General features: G+C 49.5%; 1 protein-coding gene across 4 annotated transcripts in view; it reads left to right on the top strand.

Moving 5' to 3' along the window:
• The window catches only part of RhoGAP68F (Rho GTPase activating protein at 68F), a 126,408-nt gene that overhangs the window by 69,688 nt on the left and 29,712 nt on the right, over nucleotides 1-27,008 (top strand). The window contains exons 2-4 of one of the 4 annotated variants that reach the window (XM_084583812.1): nucleotides 23,368-23,463; nucleotides 24,594-24,620; nucleotides 26,327-26,623. In XM_084583812.1, coding sequence (XP_084439938.1) covers nucleotides 23,400-23,463; nucleotides 24,594-24,620; nucleotides 26,327-26,623 — 388 coding nt within the window. In that variant the 5' untranslated portion in view covers nucleotides 23,368-23,399. Of the gene's footprint in view, nucleotides 1-23,367; nucleotides 23,464-24,593; nucleotides 24,621-26,320; nucleotides 26,624-27,008 lie in introns of all 4 variants that reach the window. The other 3 variants (XM_084583811.1, XM_084583810.1, XM_084583809.1) reach the window with 3 other exon arrangements.

Here is a 27,008-nt window from a genome sequence, read left to right as displayed (position 1 = left end):
CTGAGTACGTTTCAATTATGCGACGTACCCTTCAGTACGCATTGTCCTCAGAAAAAAAAAAATAAAAGAAAAAAAGAACAAAAATTTCACCGTTGCAGAAGCCAAACCACCGCCTTTACTCTAGACTCGCTAGGAGAAGTTGAAATTTTAGACATATCGTATGAATCGGAGAAGTTCGAAAAAGGCAGTGGTAGAATTTCAATTGATATAGAAGGGTTCCTAAAAATTTTCGTTGGGCAGGGACGAGAAGAATCGGTAGTCAGCTGTAACTGGTGTGAAATAAAATTTTCGACGCATTAAGTTAAGGCGGTGCTTTAAAAAAAGCAAGAGTGCCGAGTGAGATGTGCACCAGCGTCCCCGCCTCCCTCCCCCTCCCCGCTCTCTTAATTCTATGGTGTGTGCATAGAAACCACTTACTACCGTAAACGTCCTCAGTTCAATTTTTATTATTTTTTTATTAGTACTCAAATGCCTTTGGTGAGGGATATTACATGAGGGATGGGCATAATGTTCATAAATGTCAAGTGAACAGTGGTTCTTCAGTCTCTGCCGGTTTCACCGCCTAAAGTCGGTCCAGGCGTCCACCTCTGTAATAAGAGTACCCATGCCTCTCCCTATAACTTTAATTCCCGGGTCAATTCAACGTCAATGCAATACTTCTTCTAATCCTGCTCGAGCATATGAGAAGCGGTAATCGCTTTTGGTGGTCATCAGTGAAAAAACAAAAACAAAAACAAAACAAACTCATTACAGTTTACGACTGCTTGCTGAAAAACAATGGTTACCCCTCCCTGGGTGGATGTGCAGGGGAATGCTCTGCGTGTACAAGGGTGGTCAGGAATTCCTAGGCCATATCAGCGTAAAGTTCCGGTACCTGTGATGCCAGTATAAAGGCCGAACCTAGAGGTGTGCGCCGTGCCGGTTTCGACCGGCGGCGGCGTCGCGCGGGCATTTTCACCGGCATCGGCGGCGTGGAAACCGCAACCAAAAGTCCAGCAAGCTATTTCGCTGCATCCCTCTTTCATGGCGGCATTTCGTTGAATTTTAGGCTTTTCACATAAAAGGTTGATATAGGATTTGAAAGAGGAATCTAGACCGACCGCGATTCTAAGCCGACCTCAAAAGTTGAAGTCCTCCCCCAAGGAAAATGAACTGTCCTCGAATGTAAGCCGGCCGAGAAACTATGGAGAGCAAGCAAACGGCATTTACTAGACCCCTCAGTCATCTCATTTCTCCTCGTGCAGTGCACCTATAGGAGAGGCTGCACCACGTGGGCTGCACTTTCGGAATGAATGCGTGGAGAAGCCTTCCGGGATGTCCTTCCAGGTGGGGGTGGTGGCTTATAATTATTAAATAATCAAAAAGGAAGGAAAAGCATGTTGCCGACCGCGGCAACAGCTACCTTTTAAAAAGGTTGAAGCGATCCAGCTTGCTAATGAAGACGCGCGTTTGATTAGCTCGCAAATTTTATAATCTTATGTCGTATTTTATGATACATTTTATGATCACGACAAATCCTTGAATATCCATTCTCCGCTTTGATTCTGCTGCTAACTGCATCCGCATAACTGTCAGGGACGCTGAGCATTTCAAGAAGCTGTGTACATTGACCCGTTTAATCGCGCGAACGCGGGATTCTGTCCAAGCGTTCGATGTGGACACGTCCCCACTGAAGCAGCCTGCGGTTGGCAGCACGCGAGGTGTGATCAGAATTAGAGAAGGCCTCACGATGGACTATATCATGGCACATCTGCGGTGCGAGACAGCTGAAATCACAGACATACGCATGCTCGGCAAGACAAATTTGCTACTTCTGACCTTCGCATCAGACGCATTACCTTCTCGGCTAGTATTCGACTACGAGATTACACGAATCCGTGAATACCGCCCGCGCCCAGTCGCATGTTATAACTGTCACCGCATCGGCCATGTAGCCAAATACTGCTCGTTTCCCGCCGTTTGTCGGGATTGCGGTAAGAACCCGCACCCTGAGGACCCCGGCTGCAAGCAGTTTCCTCATTGCGTAGCCTGCGGCGCTTCCACGCATATCGCCCTGAGTGCCCAGTGCCCGGCTCGAGCTTATGTAAAGCCTGTCGACAAATCGGCACCTAAGGAGTCGGATGATCCGAATACGCATCAGGTGACATCCTCACATACTGTCTCCAAACATGTATCATATGCTGAAAAGACCTCTTCTCCAGGTTTAGCCGAGGTCATTGAGAGCCTCAGAGCAGAAATATCTGAACTACGCCAGGAAAATCAGCGTCTCCGGGAGATGATAACTAAGGACAAGATAACAATGGACACCCGAACTCGTTCCCAGACTCCGCAACGCAGCCGCTCACAGAAGGGCCGCAAAAGCCGTTCGCCTACCCGCCGGCCGCAACCGGTCACAGCGTCTGATTCCGCCTATACCCACATGCTCGGGCTAATCCGACAGGAACGCGCCCAAGAGACACAGAAGCTGGAAGAAACTCTGCGAAAGGAAGTTAATGCAACTCTTACTGCTGCCCTCACTTCCATGCAGAGCCATCTGCAGACTATGTTTGAGGAGTTCCAACGCACCACACTCACAGATGATAGTAAGCGCCGTAAATCTGTGCCCCTTTCATGAGCACTATGGCTCATGGGATTCAATGGAACTGCAGAAGCTTCAATCAGAACGGTCCTACCCTTCGTACATTTGTGCCTCAGCGCCGTCCTCTTTTCATACTTCTTCAAGAAACGCGCGGTCCTTGTAAAATTCCTGGTTACTGCACTTACCAGACACCTACTATCCAACATAAAAACGGCCGTTCAGAGGGACAGGCGGCCGTCTTAATCCGAAACGATTGTCCTTCCACTCAGCTCTCGCTTCAATCCCTTTGCTCTTCCACTCGTGAGATTGTTGCAGTAAAAATCTTCCCCCCTGGCCAAAAACCTTTCGTCGTAGCATCGGCCTATTTCCGGCCAGGTAACGTCATGGCAGAACCCTGTTCCTGGCTCCCTGACCTTGAAAACGCAGCACACCCTTATCCTATTCTTATTGGCGGAGATTTCAACGCACATCACGCAGCCTGGAGCTCATCTCAGCCTAACCAACGTGGTAAACACCTATATGACGCCCTTGATCAAACTCTTCTTACCCTGTGCAACGAACCTAACGTGCCGACCCGTATCGGTCTCCATCCCTCTCAAGCAGACACTACACTGGACCTTACATTCTCATCACCGCGTCTTCTTCGGCGCTGGGAAGTCCTTTCTAATTCTTGGGGTAGTGATCACTTGCCCATCTTGCTCACTCTCAATCGTAAATGTCTTCGCGTTCGGACAACACGTTCGTTTTTCAACTGGGACAAGTTTCGTGCTAATACTACGACCCCCTTCTCGGATATTGACTCCTTTCTGTCTGTACTCCGAGATGCCCGCACTCAAGCTCTCGAATATATCCCCTGTGACGATTCCACAGTTGGCATGGATGCTCACCTGGCTAACATTTGGCGTCGCGCAGATCACCTCACGCAACGTTTTCGGACACGCGGAAAACGTCACAAAGATCTCGTGCTTCTTCGACGACAATTCAAGCTTATCCGGGCATACCAGCTTCACCTGCAAAGTGAGGCTTGGCACTCTACATGCGACCGTCTTGGACAAGTACCGGGCCTATCACAACTTTGGCGCATCTTTCGTGGCCTAAATGGCAAGGCACGCGGGGCACCACCTCTCGCCGATCTCCTTCTCAATGGCAACCCGGCTGATGTTGAAGATGAAGTTATACGCACCTTTTTCCCACACGCCAGCCTAATGCCTCCACCAGCAGTTTCCATTTTCCCAGTCGGAAACCCTGATCCAGACCTGGATCGCCCATTCTCAAAGGGAGAACTGCAAGCAGCCCTCGGAAGAGGCCGAGCTCGCGCCACAGCCGGGCACGACCGAGTTAGTTGGCAGGAGCTTAGCAATCTCGACTCGGCAGCCCAGGATGCCCTTCTCGACATCATTAATTCTTACTGGGAGACCGGAACGGTACCGGATAACCTCAAGCTTTCTCTTATTCTTCCTATCCCTAAACCTGGCAAAAACCCTCGACTTCCTAGTAATTTGCGTCCAATTGCACTGACTTCACATCTCTGTAAACTCATCGAGCGCCTGCTGCATACCCGGATTAGTCACTACATTGAATACGTCAGTCCTGGATTTCATCCAGCTCAAGCCGGCTTCCGCCCTAACCTTGGAACGCATGACTGCCTTTGGCTTTTGCGAAGAGTTCTGAATAGAGCTCATCGTAAAACGCTACCTGACTATCTCCTGGCTGTCGATATACACAAAGCTTTTGACAATGTTCGCCATGAGGTTATCCTGGAGGAACTCGCCAAACGCTTTCCTAGTAATCGTGCCCAAATCTGGATCCGCAATTTTTTGACATCTAGACCCATTCAGCTACATGGCAAAGCTCCGGGATGGGTGCCCAAAACCTATTACTTGGATAGGGGTGTACCTCAGGGCTCCATTCTCGGACCCATATTGTTCAACTTGGCCATGACACGCGTCGCCGAGAATCTGGAAATCAGCACAAGCGCAAGATTCGCTATATATGCCGATGATATTACCGTCTGGACTGAGGCAGCGGATTACGTAGACAAATATTCTATGGAGACTGAACTTCAGGCGGCCCTTCTTTGTCTTGAAGATACACTAACCAAAATTGGCCTCGAACTCGCACCACATAAAACAGAATTGATTAGTATTGACGGAAAACATAAAACCAACCCCAGTATGCAGATCCATCTTCACATCGGAGGCAACACCATCACCTCCTCAAATGGGCAAATCAGCATTCTTGGCCTGCCCATATCAAGCTGCAACAGCCCCCAGAAATGGGTTCGTCAGTTACAACGCCTTTGGCCAGCACTGCTACATACTATTCGTCGCCTGTCCAACCGGCACGGCGGTGCGCGGCAGCATGCCTGCCGTGCGATGGCCAGAGCAGCGGCGGTCGGAAAAATCCTCTATGGTACACCGGTCCTCCAACTGTCGAAGACTGACTTCGCTAAGGTCGAACGCCTTCATCGCGCTACACTACGCACTATTACCGGTCTACCTAAGCACACTCCTATAGCCGAACTTGAGCGTTTGGCCGCTCTTCCACCGCTCACTACCATCGTTACCGAGTCACAGACGCGTCATCGAATACGTCTAGAGAACACTGTCCAGGGGCGTCGCCTGCTGGCCTGGGATGAACAGCGTAACGACAAAACACCAGCCCTATATGCATCACTTCCCCCTTGGGAGATGCCAGTAGTCACACGCGTCCATCGCCGACCTATAAACCGCGATTTTGTCATTTTCCGGGAGCTCCTAGCTGCCCATCACCGACAAGAGCGAATCCCCGATACGACTGACATATACACCGACGCATCCATTACAAGCGAATTCGCATCTATGGCCTGGGTATGCGATGACAACCCTTCCCTTTCAGGCGCTTATGCCTGCCATCTACCTCAGGGTACCCCTCTTCACGCTGAACTCCTCGCGATTTGGGGAGCCTTGTCAGGAGTGCCTTGCACCGGAACTGGGTCACTACGTATTCTTACTGATTCCTTTGAAGCTTACAAGGAAATCGCTACTCCGCGTTCACAAGATGCAACAGCTACGGCTATACAGCGCCTCCTTAAACGCCACCAACTCGCGACCAGAACTGTCGCTATTCACTGGACCCCAGGTCACTCGGACGAATCAGGGGGCAATGCGGCGGCACACGCCGCGGCTGCCTTGGCAGGTGGGATGTCCACATTTACTTCCCCACCCCCCTTGCTTCATCCTTATTCGACCTTGGGCGGGCAACTCACCCCTTCTCTTGCCCTTATGCACTATACTCGGACCAGTCTTCGTAGCCTCAGTCAGCATCGCATGCAGGTGGCCACACCAGACCCACCTTTTACGAGAAGAACCCACCTCACCCGAAGAAGTCTTTTTGAATAAGCTCATCGCCCATGCGGCTTACACGCCACGTATTATGGCCCGCTGGCGTCAGTATAAAGAGAAAATGATTACGTGCCCCCACTGTACGACTCTAACCTGCGGCGGCATATCTCATTTACTTTGGGAATGCCCTGCTTTTTCTACTGGACGCCCCGAGATCGAACCCTACCGCCTGAACTACCGTTCCCTTCTAGAAACTGATGCAAACACACAGATGATATTTGCCAAGTATGGCTCGCTTAGTGGCCTGGTTAGAGCAATGTGATTCGAGTGACGACCTAAATAAACAATGAAGATTATGTCTACTCCCCTTTATCCCCATCCATGGCCATGAGCCTTCCCATTCAATAAAGGACATTCAATCAATCAATAAGCCGACCAGAAAAGAAGAAAAGAAACTATCGGAAGCTCAAGACTTCAATAACTGGGGTAAATATTTTCCTCTGCTGCTAGGCGGCCCTTGTGCTGTCAGCCAATCAGTAGATGAAATAACGCAAAGCTTCCGACTGGACAATAAGAGCAGTCACGTGTTCTGAATGTTAACCTGGTTTTGAAGCAATTTTTCCTTACCTCCTTCGATCCCTGGAAGAAAAAAATTTATTTTCTTTAAATATCTCTTAACTGCAGTATTTATGATAAAATTATAATTCGCTAATTTTATTCTCTTCGTCAATAAATTCAATTAAATAAGCACGGAATACTAAAAATGAAACACAATTTTTATGCAAAGGTATAAAATTGTAAAATTATTTCTGAAAAAGAATTATCGAATTGTAGAATACATATTGTCACGTAGCCGTTTAGGCCCGTAACCAGAAGGTTGGTTTTAATAGGGGGGTTTGACCTAGAAGGCACAGAAGAGTAGGTCCAGAGAGAGCACTGAGAGACAGCAGCCGACTTCAGCTTCTTCTCGAACGCCACGAGACCACTTCTTCCAGTCCGCGCACGAGACTCGATGAGCTGCCGCCTAGCGGCTGCTGTTGCACACGCTACATTACCCCCCTCTCTAAAAAAATAAATGCGAGTTTGATGAATTCAAAAGCAGAAAGAAAAAAAATTAAGCAAGAAACATGCGGTAGGCGGTGCACTAATTTTCTCGCGAAAAGTACGGTTTCATGCGCACGACATGAGCAACCTCGGATTTCTGCTGACGACGAGTAGAAGAAAAGCCGTCCGGAAGAACTTCGTAAGTCACGTCGCTCAGCTGACGGAGCACTTTGTATGGGCCAAAGTACTGTTTCAGAAGTTTTTCGGATAGTCCCCGACGTCGAATCGGAGTCCAGAGCCACACTCTGTCGCCCGGTTCGAAAGTCACTACACGATGGCGGTGATCGTACCGCTGGGCGTCTCGACCTTGCTGGTTCCGGATGCGTGCCCTCGCCAGCTGTCGCGCTTGTTCTGCGCGTTGAGTGAACTCCTCGGCGCCAACTTCGAGGTCACGGCCGTCGTGGGGCAACATGGCTTCGAGCATTGTCGAAACTTCACGGCCATACAATAAGGAGAAAGGCGTCATTTGCGTTGTTTCCTGCTGCGCCGTGTTGTACGCGAACGTGACGTACGGGAGGACGTCATCCCAAGACCGATGTTCAACATCCACGTACATGGACATCATGTCGGCGAGAGTTTTGTTCAGACGTTCTGTCAAGCCATTAGTTTGTGGATGGTAGGCTGTTGACCTGCGATGGGTAGTGCCGCTTAGCTGCATGACAGATTCCAGTAGCTTGGCAGTGAAAGCAGTGCCTCGGTCCGTTATTATAACTCTCGGGGCGCCGTGCCTGAGGACTATGCGTTCGATGAAAAATTTCGCTGCTTCGATTGCCGTACCACGCTGGAGGGCCTTCGTTTCAGCGTAACGCGTAAGGTAATCTGTAGCGACAATTATCCACCTGTTGCCGGAATCAGAAATTGGAAAAGGACCCAACAAATCCATGCCAACTTGTTCGAATGGGTATCTTGGCACTTGAACAGGATGTAGTAAACCGGCCGGTTTCACAGGCGGTGTTTTTCGTCGCTGGCAATCATGGCATGTTCTCACGTAATGGCGTACTGCGGCCGCAAGGTTTGGCCAATAATAACTCTTCTTAATTCGGGCCAGAGTTCGAGCATACCCCAGGTGACCCGCGGTGGGCTCGTCATGACATGCCTGTAAGATTTCTTCGCGAAGAGACTCTGGTACGACGAGGAGATAATCTCTTCCCGTCGGAGCGAAGTTGATTTTGTATAAAACATTGTTTTGCATGCAAAACGACGAATGCGTTCTGGCGAAGAGACGGGGAATTTCTGTAGTGCGCTCTTCTAGAAAATCAATAAGTGGTGCGAGAGCCGGATCATTACGTTGCTGCTGCGAAACAGTGAGCGCGTCGACGGCTGTGATAAGGGGAAAGTCTGGTTCTTCGTCTTCCCGCGCAGCCTCGACAGGTGAACGGGACAAGCAGTCAGCGTCGTTGTGCTGACGTCCAGACTTATACACGATGGTCATGTCGAACTCCTGTAGCCGTAAGCTCCATCGTGCAAGGCGTCCGGAGGGGTCTCGCAAGTTTGTTAACCAGCACAGAGAGTGGTGGTCACTCACAACCCGAAAGTGCCGGCCATAAAGATAGGGTCGAAATTTCATCACCGCCCATACAACGGCCAGACATTCTTTTTCGGTGGTTGAATAGTTTGATTCGGCACGGGACAAAGTCCGGCTTGCGTATGCGATAACTCGCTCGGCACCGTCTTGCCACTGGACGAGTACAGCGCCTAGACCCACGTTGCTGGCATCTGTGTGGACCAGAGTCTCGGCATTCGCATCGAAATGGGCAAGTACAGGTGTTGTCTGCAAGCGGTGCCGTAACTCGTCGAATGCCTTTTGCTGTTCGTCCGTCCAGGTGAAGGTGACATCATCCCGGGTGAGACGTGTCAACGGAGCGGCAATGCGTGAAAAGTTTTCAATAAATCTGCGGTAATAGGCGCAGAGGCCCAAGAAACGGCGAACTGTCTTCTTGTTACATGGAGTAGGGAATTTGGTGACGGCAGCTGTTTTAGCGGGATCGGGACGAACTCCTCGATGGCTGACGACGTGGCCCAAGAACATGAGCTCTTCATAGCCAAAGTGACACTTTTGTGGTTTTAACGTGAGGCCGGCAGATCTGATAGCCCGTAGCACAGCGGAGAGACGTTGGAGGTGTTCCTCGAACGTTGGTGAAAACACAACAACGTCGTCCAGGTAGACTAGACACATCTGCCATTTAAGACCAGATAGAACTGCGTCCATCATTCGCTGAAATGTCGCTGGGGCGGAGCACAATCCGAAAGGTAGGACTTTGAATTCATAAAGTCCATCGGGCGTGACAAACGCTGTCTTCTCGCGATCACGTTCATCGACTTCGATCTGCCAGTAACCGCTCTTGAGATCAAGCGATGAAAAGTAGCGCGCGTGGCGCAACCGGTCTAATGAGTCATCAATACGTGGCAGCGGGTAGACGTCTTTTTTTGTGACCTGATTGAGCTTACGGTAGTCCACACAGAACCTTAAACTTCCGTCTTTCTTCTTAACGAGGACAACAGGCGAAGCCCAGGGACTCCTCGATGGCTGGATGACACCGTCATTTAACATCTCGTCGACCTGTTGAGCAATGACTTCGCGTTCCCGCGGTGACACTCGGTAGGGGTTCTGCCTGACTGGTCGGGTGCGGTCGTCGGTTATTATGCGGTGCTTGGTCAAGGGCGTCTGTTTAACCGCGGAGGCGGATGAGAAGCAGTCTTGAAACTGAAAGAGTAGCCCAACGAGTCTGTCCTTCTCTGCCGGTGATAGAGCGGGATTCACATCAGGGTCGAAGTTGTGCGTTTGGCTGGCAGACGTGTTGGTCTCAAGAACAAAGCAGCCGTGGGCTGCTTCTGCGACACCTTCAAAGTAAGCTACCGTGGTGCCTTTAGCGATGCGTTGCCGTTCGTTCCCGAAGTTCGTAATCAGTACGTGAGCTAGACCATTAGTCAGATGAACTATACCGCGTGCAACACAGACTCCATGACGTAACAGAAGCTCTATGTTCTGTTCGGCAACACCGGCAGCACAGGACTGATCGTCGCACCTGACTGCGACGAGAGCAGACGAACGCGGCGGCATGAATACATCCGCGTCAACGATGCGTAAAGGTGCGTGGCGTCTTTCTGAGTCAGCGGTCATCGTTTCAGGCGTCGAAAACGTTACAGTACGGCGAGGAACATTAATAATCGCCCCATGCTCACGTAAAAAGTCCATGCCGAGTATGAGATCCTTGCAGCAGTGTGGCAGAATAACAAAAACGGCTACAAAGGCTGAATCGGCGATGGTTACTCGGGCAGTGCATCGTCCGATCGGCGTCATAAGGTGACCGCCAGCAGTACGAATTTGCGGCCCCAGCCATTCAGTTTTCACCTTAGAGAGCCGATCTGCGAAATTTTTGCTTATTATTGAGAAGTCTGCTCCGGTGTCTACCAAAGCTGTTACTGGGTGTCCGTCGACGAGAACGGAAAGGTCGGCGCTAACAACTTGATCGGCTTGAGGTTGATTGGGAGTTTCGGATTCATGTGGCGGCGGCGGCATCCTAGTCACAGCATCGGACTGAGTCGTCACGGGGGGGTCTTCGGGATATCGGTTCCGTTCGTCAGCAACCTGCCCCCCTGAGGTCGCCGCCTTCAGTTTCCCCGGTGTGGGCTTGGCGACCGGCGCCTCGGCGCATCATTAAAATCACGGCGGCTAGGTGACGAGTAGCGCGCGGGAGAAGACTGTGTACGGTTGCCTGAAGGGGTTGCACGGGTTGCGAGGTACTCCTCGATTTCTGGAGGGCGTTCGCCGACCCGGGGACGCGGGGAATCCCGAGAAAAACCCCGAAGACCGAGCTCACGGTATGGACAACGACGGTACAAGTGGCCGGGTTCTCCACAGTGGTAGCACAGCGGCCGTTGGCGAGGAGTGCGCCAGACGTCTGCCTTCCGAACCGGTGGCTGCATGACGGGGCTCTGCTGGGGCGGTGGCTGGTAGGAAGGCTGGTAGTATAGTGGCTGAGGAGCGGACGGCTGTATGACGAGGCTCTGCTGGTATGGCGGCTGGAAGGACGGTTGGTAGAACGGTGGCTGCAAAGTGGGTGGCGGCTGTGCTTCGAATCGAAGCTGTTGCGCAGGAGGCACTGCAGGCCGACGAAGAGCCGCTGCGTAGTTCATAGAACGTGGCTCCGACGGTGACTCAGGCGGGGACAATGTCTGACGTATTTCTTCCCGCACGGCTTCGGTGACAGCCACGGCAGTCGGGTTAGGCGATCCAAGGTTGAACTTGAGGAGCTCCTCGCGAACTACCTCGCGGATCAGCTCACGCAGACAGTGATCGTCAGTGGATCCGTTCAATGTGGCCACACTGCTGAAGGGCTGACCACAGGCAGACTCCGTGCGCCGGTATCTTTGCTGCAGGGCTCGCTCAATGAGGGTAGCTTCATTGATGAAGTCCGCGACGGTTTGCGGTGGACTCCGAACCAGACCAGCGAAGAGGGGTTCTTTTACGCCCTGCATCAGGTGGCGCAACTTCGCTGATTCCGTCATGTCGGGATCAGCCCGTCGGCAAAGACGCGTCACGTCCTCAGCGAACATGGCCACGCTCTCGTTTGGTAGTTGGACACGAGCTTCTAGGAGGCGGCGTGCGCGATCACGGCGGTCATGGCTGGAAAAAGTGTCCCGCAGCTGCTGGCGAAAGGAATCCCAGCTTTGAAGACTGGCTTCCCTATTCTCATACCATGTTTTGGCGCAGTCCTCAAGGGCGAAGTACACATTGTGCAGCTTCTGAGCAGGGCTCCACTGATTGAATTGCGCCACTCGCTCGAACTGGTCGATCCAGTCGTCGACATCTTCCCCAGTAGCGCCATGGAAACTGGGGGGCGTACGAGGCTGCTGAAGCAGCAACTGGTGCTGACTTGCCTGTGCCATTACAGAAGTCTCGAACTGCTGATCAGCTGGCGTCGGTTCAGGTAGAGGGGCAAATTCCGGCGCCAGACCTCGGAGGCGACGGCTGCAGCGATGAACGGGTGTCGACACGAGCGGAAGCCGGTTGGGACTCGATGAGCGGCTGCGAGAGGCCCGAGACATGTAATTCAAGGCCTCACCTCCACCAGTGTCACGTAGCCGTTTAGGCCCGTAACCAGAAGGTTGGTTTTAATAGGGGGGTTTGACCTAGAAGGCACAGAAGAGTAGGTCCAGAGAGAGCACTGAGAGACAGCAGCCGACTTCAGCTTCTTCTCGAACGCCACGAGACCACTTCTTCCAGTCCGCGCACGAGACTCGATGAGCTGCCGCCTAGCGGCTGCTGTTGCACACGCTACAATATTTTGAAACTTGCACATTGCAACTGTTTTTATAATACAAAGCAGATATCGATTTCAGTTGCATTCCGTTTTTCAGTGTATGGCTGTTTCAATGAAGCACCACCACGCGCAGCACCAACATACGCAGAAATAATTATTTTATTGGGGATCAACTCAAAGGATGTTTCAAATTTGCAAATCTAATCTCCGCTGCACTGTCCATTGCAGTGAATAGAAGCTGACTTTGACGCCAATATGGCCGGCGGGTTTTTTTTTTTTTTTTTTTTTTAATCGAAGAGAGTCTGTGAAGTTCGCTGGAACTTTGTGATGCGCCATTCGCTCTCTCGCACAATGTGTATTGCGCGAGGTAGCTGCTTCGAGATAGTGTGCACCTGGTCACGGCGATTACCAAATTGGTAGAACCGCGAACGCACGACGGAGGCTCGGTGGCTGCTCGCGCTCATACGGCTCTGGTTCTGTCCCGGTCTTGCCTTCCTGCCACAGATATCTTCCCGGCGTGCAGCTCTGTATAGTATTCACGGTGTTTGAATGCATGCAGTTGTCATTTCTGTTGGCAGGTGCGTTTGGTGTCCTCTCGTTTCCCTACGTGTGCGTCATACACTATGCTCATGTATGTACACAGCTTAGCGGGAGGAAGGGCCGACCGGTACGCGATGCGGCACCTAAGGGTCGTTTGAGCTTCTGGGGCTCAGAAGAGGCGCCTGGTTCAGCTGGAGTTACCATTGAGCGCTTGAACCCTCAACGACAGCTTTCTTTCTTTTTTCTTTTTCTTATAACCTTGAGCAATTGTTCCAGCGGCATACGTTTGTCCCGTATGCACGTGTACGGAAGAGGAAACGTAGGGGGAGGCAGAGGTTCGGAACGCAGTGACGACTATACAGTGCTGCTTGTATGTTTGCTTGGGACCTGGTGGTGGTGGTAATGGTTATTTTAGTGAATAATCAAACAAAGGAAGGAAAAGAGTTCTGCCGGCCGCGGCAACTGCTGTATAAAATCTGAAGCACCCGAGCTGCGCTGCGCCCGGCGGGAAAGAAAAGGGGATGGGGAGAGGATAGCGAGGGGAAGTACAGACTGGAGCGATATCAAGAAAGGACAGGGGGAGCTTTGCACATTATTTACAGAATACAAAAAAGGGCAACGAGTTCGCGTCGCTCGCAGGCAAGTGTCCGAGCACTGTCCACAAATGACCGCGCGCGAGCGGCCACTGAATGATTAGCTGATTAGCTGACGGAAACTATTTTCCTTTCCCTAACCATAGATTGGTGAGAAGTGTCATGTGATTTCTTATTGGTAGCTGTCCCCGCCAAGGGACAGCAACCAGGGAAATGCCTATTCGTTCAATCAACTCCACACACACACACACACACACACACACACACACACACACACACACACACACACACACACACACACACACACACACACACACACACACACACACACACACACACACACACACACACACACACACACACACACACACACACACACACACACACACACACACACACACACACACACACACACACACACACACACACACACACACACACACACACACACACACACACACACACACACACACACACACACACACACACACACACACACACACACACACACACACACACACACGCACGCACGCACGCACGCACACGCACACACAAAAGGTAAACATGCAAGTTCGCACCGGTCTCGCGAGAGTTCATAGGCACTGAGTTGAGAGGCACGAGAGTTGGTCGATAGGCATCTATTTACTCTGGAAGGGGTAAATAGTTCCCCTTTTCCGTACACTTTCCAACCGCTATTTTGATAAGTGCCTTATTTCTAGATCACTGTAAATTACTGCACTTTCAATTGAGCTTGCTAGGAAATCTATTTTGTTGCACCCATGGAGTAGCTAGAGAGGGGTGGTTATTCTGAAACCCGATTGCTCCATCTCCTCCTTTTCCTAATTGGGCCTTTTTTCCCCTCTTTTTTCCTCGGCCTGCGGCTTATAGCCTCTTTCCACCCCTCCCCCACTCACGCACACCGAAAAATATCGTGAACTAAAATAATACTGTCATCCAAAACCATAGTTCACGAGCAAGATCAAGGGAATTGAAACATGCCATGCGCAAACTTTCATAACCCACGTGTGTATTGCTGGCGTGTGTGCCATTTTTTAAGCACACGCTTTGTTATTTAATACTAATTATGATGCCTTTTAATCACCTCATTTCCTGGCACGTTCAATTCACTGGTCGTTAGTGTAGCTAATTTATTGTGTGTGTTTTTGCCCTAGGGCAAACACAGCAGTGTCTTGCATACTTGGGAGCACAATATATTCGTGGATTAATGTTTTGTGTTTTGTACTAATCTGTCTGGCTCTATATATTTCCCAGTTGGTTCAAGGTGCACAAACTTCATAAATGAAAGGGTTAAATTGACAGCCACAGCCAAGAAAAACAAAAAATGGTATCCGCACTTTTAATTATTTGTGCTTAATACATCTTTGTTAACCACATTTCAAGATACGCCTTCTTGTATTGATTGATTGATTGAAAACATCTTTATTTATTCAGTATTCTCAGAACGTGTGGGTGGGCCGCCTATTCCGGTATTAATGGATAAACAGCTAGCATACCCTTGTCGTGACGCTGGGGCTAAGTCGACCCGGCCTTCACTTGGTAGCATGCAGAGACTCCGGGTTGATGAAGGATTGAATCTTCGAAGTTGGTAAAATATATACAAGCAGGTTTAATGGCACTTTGAGAAAAACTTATTTACATGAAAAGAAGGGTATATCAGCAAAATGGCAAGCGTTAAGAGTTCATAGCGAGAAGCGTCTGGATGAGCCGTTTACCCAGGGTTCAGAGCCTCATTTCGTGCTCTGCAACGTCCTTAAAACCCCCTATGTCCAGCCCCTCTCTGAAGATGCTGACCAACCAGTTCCAGGGCACGCCCCTCAGCTATCGGCATCCAATCGAACACATCACTGCACTGATGGTCTGATGCACTGACTGGTCCGGTATTGTTTCGTTGGGCGTGGTCACTTGTTGGCGGGTAGAGCCTGGGAACGGCGAGGAGGTACATTTTTATTCTTCAGCAAAGATCCGATATCGTGGTTCCAGCAAGTAGATTTCCTTCTCAGAAACCCAAGTGCACGTGCGCACCACATACTGCTCCCAGCATTGTCCTTTTCCGGCAATTGCAAATCTTTCCTGCATTCCCGGGAATTCCTCTAATGGCCGTATGCGTCATGCTCCCTTCTTGTCCTGTACATCAGCGGACGTCGTCTCCTTTGGACAATAGGCATTCCTCACTTGACCGTAGCGCTTCTCGACGGGAAGGGTGAACAATTGAACGAATGCACTTCCGGCTATTTCCCACAGGGCGACATTTCTTTGTATTTTTCTAGACGTTCCCTTGACAGGGCCAATTTGGCATTTGCAGGGTCTCCACAAAGCAAAACAGGCTTACACAAAAGGATTCATGGAAACAGGCTCACTTAGAGCCCTTGTATCAACAGCACATATCCACAGCACATATCCATGCCCACAGGCGAACAATAGAGCGCGCAAGTGCGGACCATGCGCGGTCATAACAGCCTCCTCCCCCGCCAGAAGAGTCTCGGAGGGCAGCAGTCGCAGCTGCTGCATGAAGAGACGACTTAATGGCCTGCACATGAACGCTTGAAGCTCGCTGTTGCTTGTCGCGTTGTCTTGATTGTCGTAGGCCAAATTGCTTGAGCTGTCTCCGAAACTTAACCACATGTCTAAGCAAGCACTCGGCTCCCGTCTGAAGAGACCAGGTGAAAAGAAAAATGCCATCGTTGTCCGTGAAAAGCCCACACTCAAGACGCCTAGAAAACCAAACGTGCTGCTTTACATAGTCACACATATACAAGCGCACGAAAAAAAAAAGAACCTGAGTATCAATTTGGATACATGGTGAGGAGCAGCGGCTAAGCGCGTCGGCATTCCCATTTAACTTCCCCTTTTTGTATGTTATTTCAAAATTGTACTGCTGTAAAATCAAGCTCCACCTCAGAAGGCCACTGTTCTTGGATGTCGTAGTTTGCAGCCAAGCCAGGGGACAATGGTTTGTCTCTATGGTGAATTTGGCCCCTCCAAGATAGCACTGCAATTTTTGAATGGCCCATACAATGCAAGCGCACTCTTTCTCTGACGCGCAATAAGCCCTCTCTCTAGAACTCAGTTTTCTGCTCAGGTAGAGCACGGGGTGCTCATTACCGTCGTCATCTCTCTGGCAGAGAACAGCACCTAGCCCTCGATCACTTGCATCACACTGGACCGTGAATTCTCGGTCATTGTCTGGAACTCGCAATACCGGACGGCTAATCAGCACAGCCTTCAGGTTTACGAAGGAGGCTTCCTTTTGTTCGTCCCAGACTACATTTGTCGGTTCTGTCTTGCGGAGAGCATTGGTCAGAGGGCTAGCCAAAGCTGAATAGTTAGGGATGTAGTGATTGTAGTATCCCGTCAGCCCCAGGAATGCCCGAATTTCCATCTTCGTGCTCGGCCACGGATAGTCTGCTACCGCAGAAATCTTAATCTCGCTGGGTTTCCTGAAACCCTGACCTACATTGTGACCCAAGTAGTCCATGGTCGCCCTTGCCAGGCAACATTTCTCGGCCTTTACGGTTAGCCCAGCTTGACGCAAAAGGCTCAGTACAGCTCTTAGATGTACCATATGGTCCGCCCATGAGTCGGAAAAGACCACGATGTCATCTAAATAAGGCACCGCGAATGTTTCACACCCCTTTAAAACCCTATCCATGAGTCGGGAAAAACAAAATGGAGCATTTTTGAGCCCGAAACTCATCATTGTTGGCTGGTAGCTGCCCGTTGGAGTGACGAAAGCCGCGTATCTGCTGGCGCGTTCAGTGAGCGGTACTTGCCAGTATCCTCGAATAAGGTCCAGCATAGTCACATATGCCACTTTACTTACCTGTTCTACTCTCTCCTCGATATTCGGAATAGGATACACTTGATCCCTGGTGAGAGAATTTAGCTTTCGGTAGTCTACCACAGGCCTAGGGTCTTTACCTGGAGCTTCTACTAAGATCATAGGCGAAGCATAATCGCTTTCCGAGGGTTTTATTACTCCCAATTCCAGCATGCGAGTTACTTCCCTATCCAGAATTTCTCTTTGCCTTGGAGAAAATCGGTAGCACCTTGATCGCACTGGCACGTCTGAAGTCAGCTCAATATCGTGCTCAGTCAAATCAGTCCTGCCTGGCCTGTCCACGAAGCAGGCCTCAAACTCTGTTATTATCTCGCCCAGATCGGACAGCTGGGATTTCTTTAGTTCTCCTCTCTGCTCCGTCTTTTTGAGAAGCTCCTGAGCGTTGCTTTCTTTTCCGCTGAGGCAAATCAAGTTGTCCCCCATCTCCTCGGGAAGGTTTAACGTTAGATTTACCACGGCTTCCCTCTGCACATAAGGCTTCATAAGATTGCAATGATAAATGTGCACTTCTTTACGCCTACCGGGGATTTTCACTGCGTAGTTAGTGTTAGAAAGCTTTGCAACGACTTCAGCAGGTCCTTCCCACTGTACTTCGAGCTTATTCTGCCTTGAACCGCTCAGCAACATCACCTGGTCCCCGATACGAAACGTCCTTTGACGGGCTAACTTATCATAGTACACTTTGGAACGAGCCTGGGCTGACTTCATGCTGGCCTCAACGAGTTCCTTAGTGTTATGTAAGCGATTCAAGAGGTTCAGAATGAATTCTACTACTGTTGGGTCTTCTCCGCACCCCTCCCAGGCTTCGCGCACCATTCGCAAAGGTGAGCGCAGTGACCTTCCGTACACCAACTCGGCTGGGCTAAATCCAGTGGATTCGTGCGGCACTGACCGCAAAGCGAAAAGGGCTGCAGGCAGGCAGGTATCCCATTCGCGCTTGTTTTCATAGCACAGTCCCCTCAGGACTCGTTTGAGAACAGAATGCCATCTTTCTACGCTGTTGCTCTGCGGATGGTGGATAGAGCTATGCACTACCTTAATGCCGCATCGCTCGAGAAATGAGGTGGTGAGGACACTTGTGAAAACGCTACCCTGATCACTTTGGACCTCGGAAGGGAATCCAACTTGTGCAAACACTGACAGCAGCGAATTCACTACACTCTCGGGCGTCACCTCGCGCAGTGGAACAGCCTCTGGAAACTTTGTGGCTGGGCATAACATAGTGAGGATATAACGGTACCCTGACTCTGTCACAGGAAGTGGCCCAACTACATCTATTACTAACCGGTGAAACGGCTCGGTAATGATTGGTACTAACACCATCAAAGCTTTCCACTTATCTTACGCCTTTCTAACCCGCTGGCACGTGTCGCATGACCGTACAAAATTTTCCGTGTCCTTAAAACATCCAAGCCAATAGTATTCTTGCAACAGCCTCTGCTTTGTTTTCCTTATTCCAAGGTGACATGACCACGAGCTGCCATGGGAAAGTCGCAGTAAGTCTTCGTGGTACTTTTGGGGAACGACTAATTGGTCCCGCTCTACTCCGCGCTTATCCTTGAATAAGCGATACAGCACTCCCTTTCTCATCTCAAAAGAAATATTCTTTGCTGCCTTAGTGGCGCGGTGGCGCTCCCTTATCTCCTGTATCTTGGGATCATTGGCTTGCTCCATAGCTAAGTCCTCTCTGGTTCCACTTAAAAGTCTCGTGAGATTACTAGACACTGGCGGCAAGAGGTCACTCTCAAGAACATCCTCATTCCGCGTCTCATCAAGCTCACTTTCAAGTTGACTTATCTGAGATACTTCGCTCTCAAAGTTTTCTGACCCGCTATCTTCCGCATCGACCACTGTTTTAACTGCCGTTTCCTCCGCTGTGGATTTTTCTGGAATGAGCAGTGTAGCTAGTTCTCGCGCCTTTGAACATGTTAAGGCTTGCACCACTCTGTCTCCGAAAAGGATGCCCCTCTTCCGCAGTAGCATGTCCGATTTGTTGGAAAACAAATACGGATAGCACTTAGGAAGCCTTCCTGAAACGGCAGCCTCGGCTGTTAACTCGCCGAAAGGGCCCTCGATGACCACGTTCGCGATTGGCAAGCACACACTCTGTTCCTCCACTACCTGGCGGATCCATGCCCTGTATAGTCGGAAGGCAACACATACGCCGGATGGACAACATCCATCGTTGCGGCCGAATCGCGCAGTACCTTGCAAGGCTTCCCGTTGACTACTAGGTCATGCATGTAAGGTTCCAAAAGCCTCATGTTTTCATCGCAGTCACTGACATACGAGAAAGCAATCTTTTCTTTCCGGCAGTTGACAGCAATGTGACCTTGTTCATTACACCTAAAGCATGTGAGCGGCTTCCTAGCCTCAAGCTTATTCTTTGTGTTCTGCGCGTTTGTCACTTCCCCACTTTTCTCACTGCCGTCCTTTCTAGGGAGTTTGCCTGAAGAAACCTTCCTTTCTTCGTTTGCAACTCTAGCAAAGTGCCTTTCCTGACGGTTATTCACACTCAACTTGGGATTGCGGGGCCTATCCACTGCTGGGTTGCTGAATTGTCGGCGCGAAGCGTACTCCTCAATGAGTTCGGCAGCTTCAGTTGCCGACTTATGTCGTCTCGGTCCTGTAACCAATTTCTTTCATTTTCTGGGAGGCAGTTATGAAACTGCTCCAAAAGAATTCGCTCAACTACAGCGTCCCTATCACTGTAGGAATCTGTGCTCTTTAGCCACTCACTCAAATTGACTCTTAATTTGTACAGGAATTCAGGGTAACTCTCGTCCCTGGACTTAGTAGCGTTCCGAAAACGTTGTCTGAACGCCTCGGCGCTAAGCCTATACTTTCTCAGAAGGCAAGCTTTGACCTTCTCGTAGTTGTCCGCATCCTCCTTGCTTAGCCGCGCGACAACCTCCGCTGCCTCGCAGGGCAGAACCGTCAATAATCACTGAGACCAAGTGTCTTGCTGGAAGGACAGCTTTTCGCAGGTTCGCTCAAAGTTAGCCAGATACAGACCGATATCCCCTGATATCACATATGGCTGCATGAACTTTGACGTCTTGAAATCTGCCTCCTTGTTGAGAAGAGGTACCGCTAGCTGGGGAGAATTGCCCGACCTCTTGCTCAACTCTAGTTCTAATTTCCGGAGCTCAATTTCTTGCTCCAGCCTTTTTTCTTCTCTCTCAATTTCACGCCTCTTTTCCTCTTTTTCCCTCTCAAATTCACGCTTACGCCTCTTTTCCTCTTTTTCCCGCTCTTTCTGCTGTCTGAGTTGCTCCTCCTTTTTTTGTCCGATGAGGTTCCATGCTTCACTGAGCTCCTCATCATCGGTTCCCAAATCAGTGATTGCCTTTGTAATCAAGGGTTTTCGTGCCAAACCACTTGTATCAATTCCCAATTCCTCACACAATAGCAACAGTTCCGGTTTCTGCAGCTTTTGTAGGTCCATGATCGCTCTGAGTGTCGGCTACTTCCAAAACAACTGTGCAAACTACCAAACCTAAAGGCGTTTCAACACTCTTTACCAGTTCTAAAATCTAACCCTGTTCTAGAACCTGGTCCACATCAGAAGAAAAGCCAAGCACTCACCCACACATGCGATCGATGTTCCGAGCTGCTCTCTTGTTGGCCGATTGTTGGTCCTGCTTGTTGCTTGAGATTGCCACCTCCGATCACCAGATGTTGTGGCTTGTAGATTCTGATCCACCTCCAATCACCAGATGTTGTGGCTTGTAGCTTCAGATCCCAACGCTGGTCACCAGTTGTCGTGACGCTGGGGCTAAGTCGACCCGGCCTTCACTTGGTAGCGTGCAGAGACTCCGGGTTGATGAAGGATTGAATCTTCGAAGTTGGTAAAATATATACAAGCAGGTTTAATGGCACTTTGAGAAAAACTTATTTACATGAAAAAGAAGGGTATATCAGCAAAATGGCAAGCGTTAAGAGTTCATAGCGAGAAGCGTCTGGATGAGCCATTTACCCAGGGCTCAGAGCCTCATTTCGTGCTCTGCAACGTCCTTAAAACCCCCTATGTCCAGCCCCTCTCTGAAGATGCTGACCAACCAGTTCCAGGGCACGCCCCTCAGCTATCGGCATCCAATCGAACACATCACTGCACTGATGGTCTGATGCACTGACTGGTCCGGTATTGTTTCGTTGGGCGTGGTCACTTGTTGGCGGGTAGAGCTTGGGAACGGCGAGGAGATACATTTCTATTCTTCAGCAAAGATCCGATATTGTGGTTCCAGCAAGTGGATTTCCTTCTCAGAAACCCAAGTGCACGTGCGCGCCACATACTGCTCCCAGCATTGTCCTTTTCCGGCAATTGCAAATCTTTCCTGCATTCCCGGGAATTCCTCTAATGGCCGTATGCGTCATGGTCCTTTCTTGTCCTGTACGTCAGCGGACGTCGTCTCCTTTGGACAATAGGCATTCCTCACTTGACCGTAGCGCTTCTCGACGGGAAGGGTGAACAATTGAACGAAAGCACTTCCGGCTATTTCCCACAGGGCGACATTTTTTTGTATTTTTCTAGACGTTTCCTTGACAGGGCCAATTTGGCATTTGCAGGGTCTCCACAAAGCAAAACAGGCTTACACAAAAGGATTCATGGAAACAGGCTCACTTAGAGCCCTTGTACCAACAGCACATATCCACAGCACATATCCATGCCCACAGGCGAACAATAGAGCGCGCAAGTGTGGACCATGCACGGTCATAACACCCTATAGAAATGCACTGTGTATATATATATATATTTTATTTTTGCGGAGACAGCATAATGTCAACGTGTTGGTCACTACACGTGAACCAAGGATGCGACATGTGCACTTATTAATCTTTCCCTGCGCAACAAACAGCTGTGGAATTGGCACAAATGAAAGAACTGCACAAACTAACAAGTGCGCCCATCTGTTACGGGGCTCAATCCGTTCAACCCGATCGACGCAGGAGCATGGCATTCCACACGTTCGCTCAGCTTCAAGCCGTTCTAACACAAGATGGACAGCAGAAGACGAGTCTTTGCAACCATCAGACAGTGAGCATCCAAGGGGCGACGGCAAAGGGGAAGACATCGGTCGCTTGCCTTTGATCGGCTGGACGAGGTGGGGGTAGGCGAAACCTTCTCTTCTTTCCGAGCTGAGGAATTCACTGGTGGGACATTCGCCGCATGAAATTCGGCTCAACGAGAGCCTTTCAGGCCCAGATAGCACCTGTACTGAAACAACAACGATGGGGCTTGTCGCGAATGTAAAGCAGCAATACTTTTTCTTGTGTATTTTCAGGTGTGTTTATTGGGTCACATCTGGTGGGTGGAGACAATGAAGAGGCTTGCGGCTAACTATGCACTAGTCAAGCAATTTAGCTCATTAGCTACAGGTACCGGGAACCATCAGCTGCTAACCGCAAACTGACAGGTTTGAGCACGCTTCATATTTTTAGTTTTAGTCTTCTTGTTGTCTTATGTGCTCGGGTGTATTCCGTAAACCATACAGGTGGACAGCTTAACGAGCCATAAGGAAAAAGAGGAAGGTGGAAGGGAAAAATGAGAGAGGTGCCATAGTCGAGGACTTCAGACCACCGTGCAACAGATGCTTTCACCTCATCGCACTGTAGTGGTCCAAAGTGCCCCCTAGAATTTTTGTTCAATGCTCCTGCTAATACACCTTCCCAGAGGAGGGGACCGTCATTCTGCTTTAACTGCATGCTTTTGACGTGTGGCAGACGAGGTCCGCAGGTAGTGTGCGTAAAGGTGTATTCACACAACGGACCATGCGCCCACAGACCAGGCGTCAGGGGACGCCCCGTCTCCCCGCCTTTAGACTTGAGCCCAATTCGCATTTGGAGAAAAGCTTGTCCACTCCGCTTGTTGCCATTTCGACTGCTGCCTTTGAAGGTGGCTTTAAGCGGATCATGCCCAAAACGGTCTTTTGCCTTCCGGCTTTCACCAGCATCAGGGGCCAGTCCTGCACATTGCAGAGCGAAAATGGGACGTCACCTCCTTGCGTTGGGCTTGGAGCTATGTTATCACATCGTGAAGTGTCCCTGAAAAGATGTGATAATTTGTGATGTGATTTTTTTAATTGATCCTCACTACCACTCGCAGCCAATTAGAGCAACACCTCTAACACTTCACCTATGCCTGATGGTATAGACTCCAGTCTGGGCGTGCCACCTCATTGGGCGCACACAAGTGACGCGGGTGAGGCGGAGCGGAGTCACAATCTGCTTTCTTTATTTTTTCCTGTGCAGTGACGAGTGTTGAGCTGAGGGACATTGAAGGGGCATCATTTTTCAATCGTTAGTTTCCTCCTTGCTAGTGAAGCGAGGTAAAAAATTTTCGCGCTTCAGAAACAATTGATGGAATACTGATCATTCGTGCATGTTTTGTAGCCTTAGTAGATATGTTGTCCCTGTCTTTTCAACACTGCTTAACTCAGTACTCAGTCTTCGATCTCTCAGTGCAGAAAGCTTGGGTTAGTTACACGTGGGCCATAAAGGTTGGGAAAAACTTTCTCCTCCTGGAAAAATTTTTCTCCTGTTTTTCCTCATGGGAAGCCCTAGCCTTGTTCTAGAAGTTAAATTTTAAAATAATTTGAAAATTTGGGAATATATTCTCAAAGAAGAACAGCAATAATTAACTAATACACAGCGGTTAAAATTAATGGGTGATGTGATGCAACAAATTTACATTATCTTCTGGTGTACGGAAGTTTTTGAGGGGTGCAGGGCTTCAGTTACACTGACAACGGCATTTTTGCCACATGAGGGATATGTACTGCTCGTGGGTTAAAAAAAAAAAGCATGGATAGGGAGTGGGTTACTTAATGACCTTTGAAATGCTCATATGGTACCTTGGTACTGCACTTCTGGCTTCTTACCCATGAGCACATGGTTGCCGGTTATGGGTTTCTGATGCCCGCCTTTTGGTGTAGGTCAATATGCTAATCTACACAGGTGTGCACAACCAGCGTGTTTCTTCAAGAAATCTTTTCACGGCGAGGATAAGAGACGTGGAGATGCATTAGCCATTGAAACTCCCTTGGACGTCCTGCATGCATTTATGAGGTCCAGAGGACATATCCAGTGGAGTTTCAGTACCTGTTGGGAAAAGGTTGTCTCCGGAACCCATTGTAGTACTCACTTGACATGTCTGCAATGCCACACAAATTTCTCTCTATTGTGCCATGCTCATAATTACTGCTTAAAACAAAAGAGTGAACTTGATGCCGCTTGGGCAACAATAATTTCTGCCTTCTTCCTGTATTCTTTCGCGCGAAGGTCTCCTATTTATTTTAATTGTTTTCTAACCTACGTGTCATTTCCTTGCAGGTTCCCATGGAAATCTGCCCATTAAAGGTAAGCCTCATCGTGTATACATCATTGCACGCCACTATCGATCTGCTGCGTGCGAGGAGTTCTCAGGTGCTTGTCAGGACGAATTCGTTGCTAGTATGCTGGGATAGTTGTGACATAACATCAGCACAGCGATGTCTCAAACAGTTATCTTAAGTTGCTACATTTATGCCAGTCATAAGTTTCCGGATGTGAGGTGGCTACAGCTGGTGCTGAGGACAAGGCTGCCAGCAAGCGTATGGTTAGGCTGCATGCCACATATACGATGACGACATATTTCCTTTCTTCAAAGAAATTTGATATTGATGAACAGCAGAACAATAGTTCTGCTGCCAATATGCATGTAGTGGTTCTACCAGTATGAAGCTTTACATGCATAAGAATAAATGTTTCTTGGAAGTACCTATATTTCTGCCACACAAAAAAAAAATAATAACGTAAGGTACCGTTAACAGGGGTATAATTAACCTCAAGGAGTTGACGAATGAGTGTGTACGTAGGTCTGAGTTGATGCAAAAGGAAGAAAGCATAGATTGTGAATGCGATTGATGTGACAGAATATGCGTTAGCATTGGTATTCCCCTCAAATAGAGCAGGTGCGGCCCTTGATAGGTGAGGACCATGTGACGGGGACTATGTGACCCTCTGCTCCCTCAACCGTCGCCTCCCACCCTCTCTCCATCTTAGGTCTCCCACTTCCCTTCCTCCTCTCCTGCTAAAGTGGAATTTCTTTTTTTTTCACCTTCCCCAACTGTCAGCTGGAAAACAACCGCATAACGGAGTGGGCCCCAAATCGCCGTCGGTCAGGCGTGAAGGCGAGCCGTGAGCCCATCGTGACGTGACCGTGGGCACCTTGCGATGGTCCATTGGCGACCGTTTGGGGCCCGCTCCGTACCCTACACTTAGCCAACTGACCCTATCTAAACATGTTGGTTTGCTACCTACAAACTGAAGCTTTAGATTTTTCAGAGATGGAAAAAAAAAAAAGCATAGCATGTTTCTTTTGAGTCAGATGGAGTGACCACGATTAAGAAACATTTTGTAATGTAGCCTCTGGTGGGTAAAAACAAAAAGGAAACATGAAAGAAATGTTTTCGGAATTAAAACTGCCACAACCTCAAAGTCCGTCTGTGGATACATCCAGTGATGCATCATGCGGCTGCTTGATGTATAGTTTTCTTAAGTCTCCATCGTTGGTATTTCTATGACTATCTCGCGAGCACGGCGAATGGCTCCTCTGGCTTCTGATTATGGAACATACAATGCCTCTTCACTAATTCCTAAAGATGGCGTCCTTGATGCCAGAAAAAATGTCTGTATCCACCGGAAATCAAAGCAGTCCACTACCCTCTGATTCCCTGCCTTGCAAGCGCGCAAGCCACTATTCCATGCCAGGCTCGTGAGAAGCCGATTCTTCTTGTGATAGCAGCCATGATACTGACCCTGCAGGGCTGCAGTTAGTGATAATGGTAATGATGCAGTAACGATAACAATGATAGTGCATTTAGCTTATCATGATGACAGCAGTGATATAGTGACGATAGTAAGGATAAAAATGACGATGCTGTTAGTGAAAACAATCCTGTGGAGTGGCTTTGACCATTTCCGCTTTTAAACAGACTCAAACACAATCCTGTAATTTTTGCAGTTCAAAGGCACGCGATCGTGTGACAGGCTCTGTAATTTCACTGAATGTATCGCAGCTGCAGAACCCAACCGAAACGTCTCTGTGCACCTTGATCTGAGAGACACGACGTCGACGCGGTCGGCGACCACGGCCAATGGTCGCAGCGGTGGTGGCGGCGGTAGCAGGGGCGGTGGCTCTTCATCGCCCGAGTATCTGGACTCGTCGCCGTCTCTCTCAGAGAGCCTGCTGGACGACAACAACTACGAGGCTGTGCTGGGCTTGGACCTGGAGCCACCTGAGCTGTTCCCACCCGACGACGGGCGGCGGCAGGCTGAGGACTTCTCCGATGTCGAATGCCACGGCATCGTCGACATTGCAGGTGCGACGATTTGCCCCTTGTGCGTGTACGCCTTGGACAACCCCTGCCCAACTGCCGAGTTGTGCTGGTTTTCTTGAAACTTTCGCCGAGAACAAGCCACCACCACACGCTCACAGTTTGCGTTGGAGACATGCAGGTGGCAGCCAGAGCTCTTTAATACTACCAATTGCGAAGCTTCTAGAGCCTATGTATAAAAAAACGGCGGTTTTGGTTGGTCAGAATTCGGTTGTATAGAAGTAGTGCCGGTGCCTGCGGTCATTATAGGAAACTATGTCTAATTTGCAAACTTTCAGATTGTTGATAAATGCGCCACCACCTGAAAATAAAGTTAGTTGAAGACTTGCAGTAGCAAACATTCTTAAATATAACACCGTACAGTTAATTA

The sequence above is a fragment of the Amblyomma maculatum genome, chromosome 11, assembly GCF_055883805.1.
Source record: "Amblyomma maculatum isolate TAMU_Amacu chromosome 11, ASM5588380v1, whole genome shotgun sequence".
Lineage (NCBI taxonomy): Eukaryota > Metazoa > Arthropoda > Arachnida > Ixodida > Ixodidae > Amblyomma > Amblyomma maculatum.
Note: the sequence above shows the minus strand (reverse complement) of the source record. Positions and strands in the feature narration are given on the sequence as shown.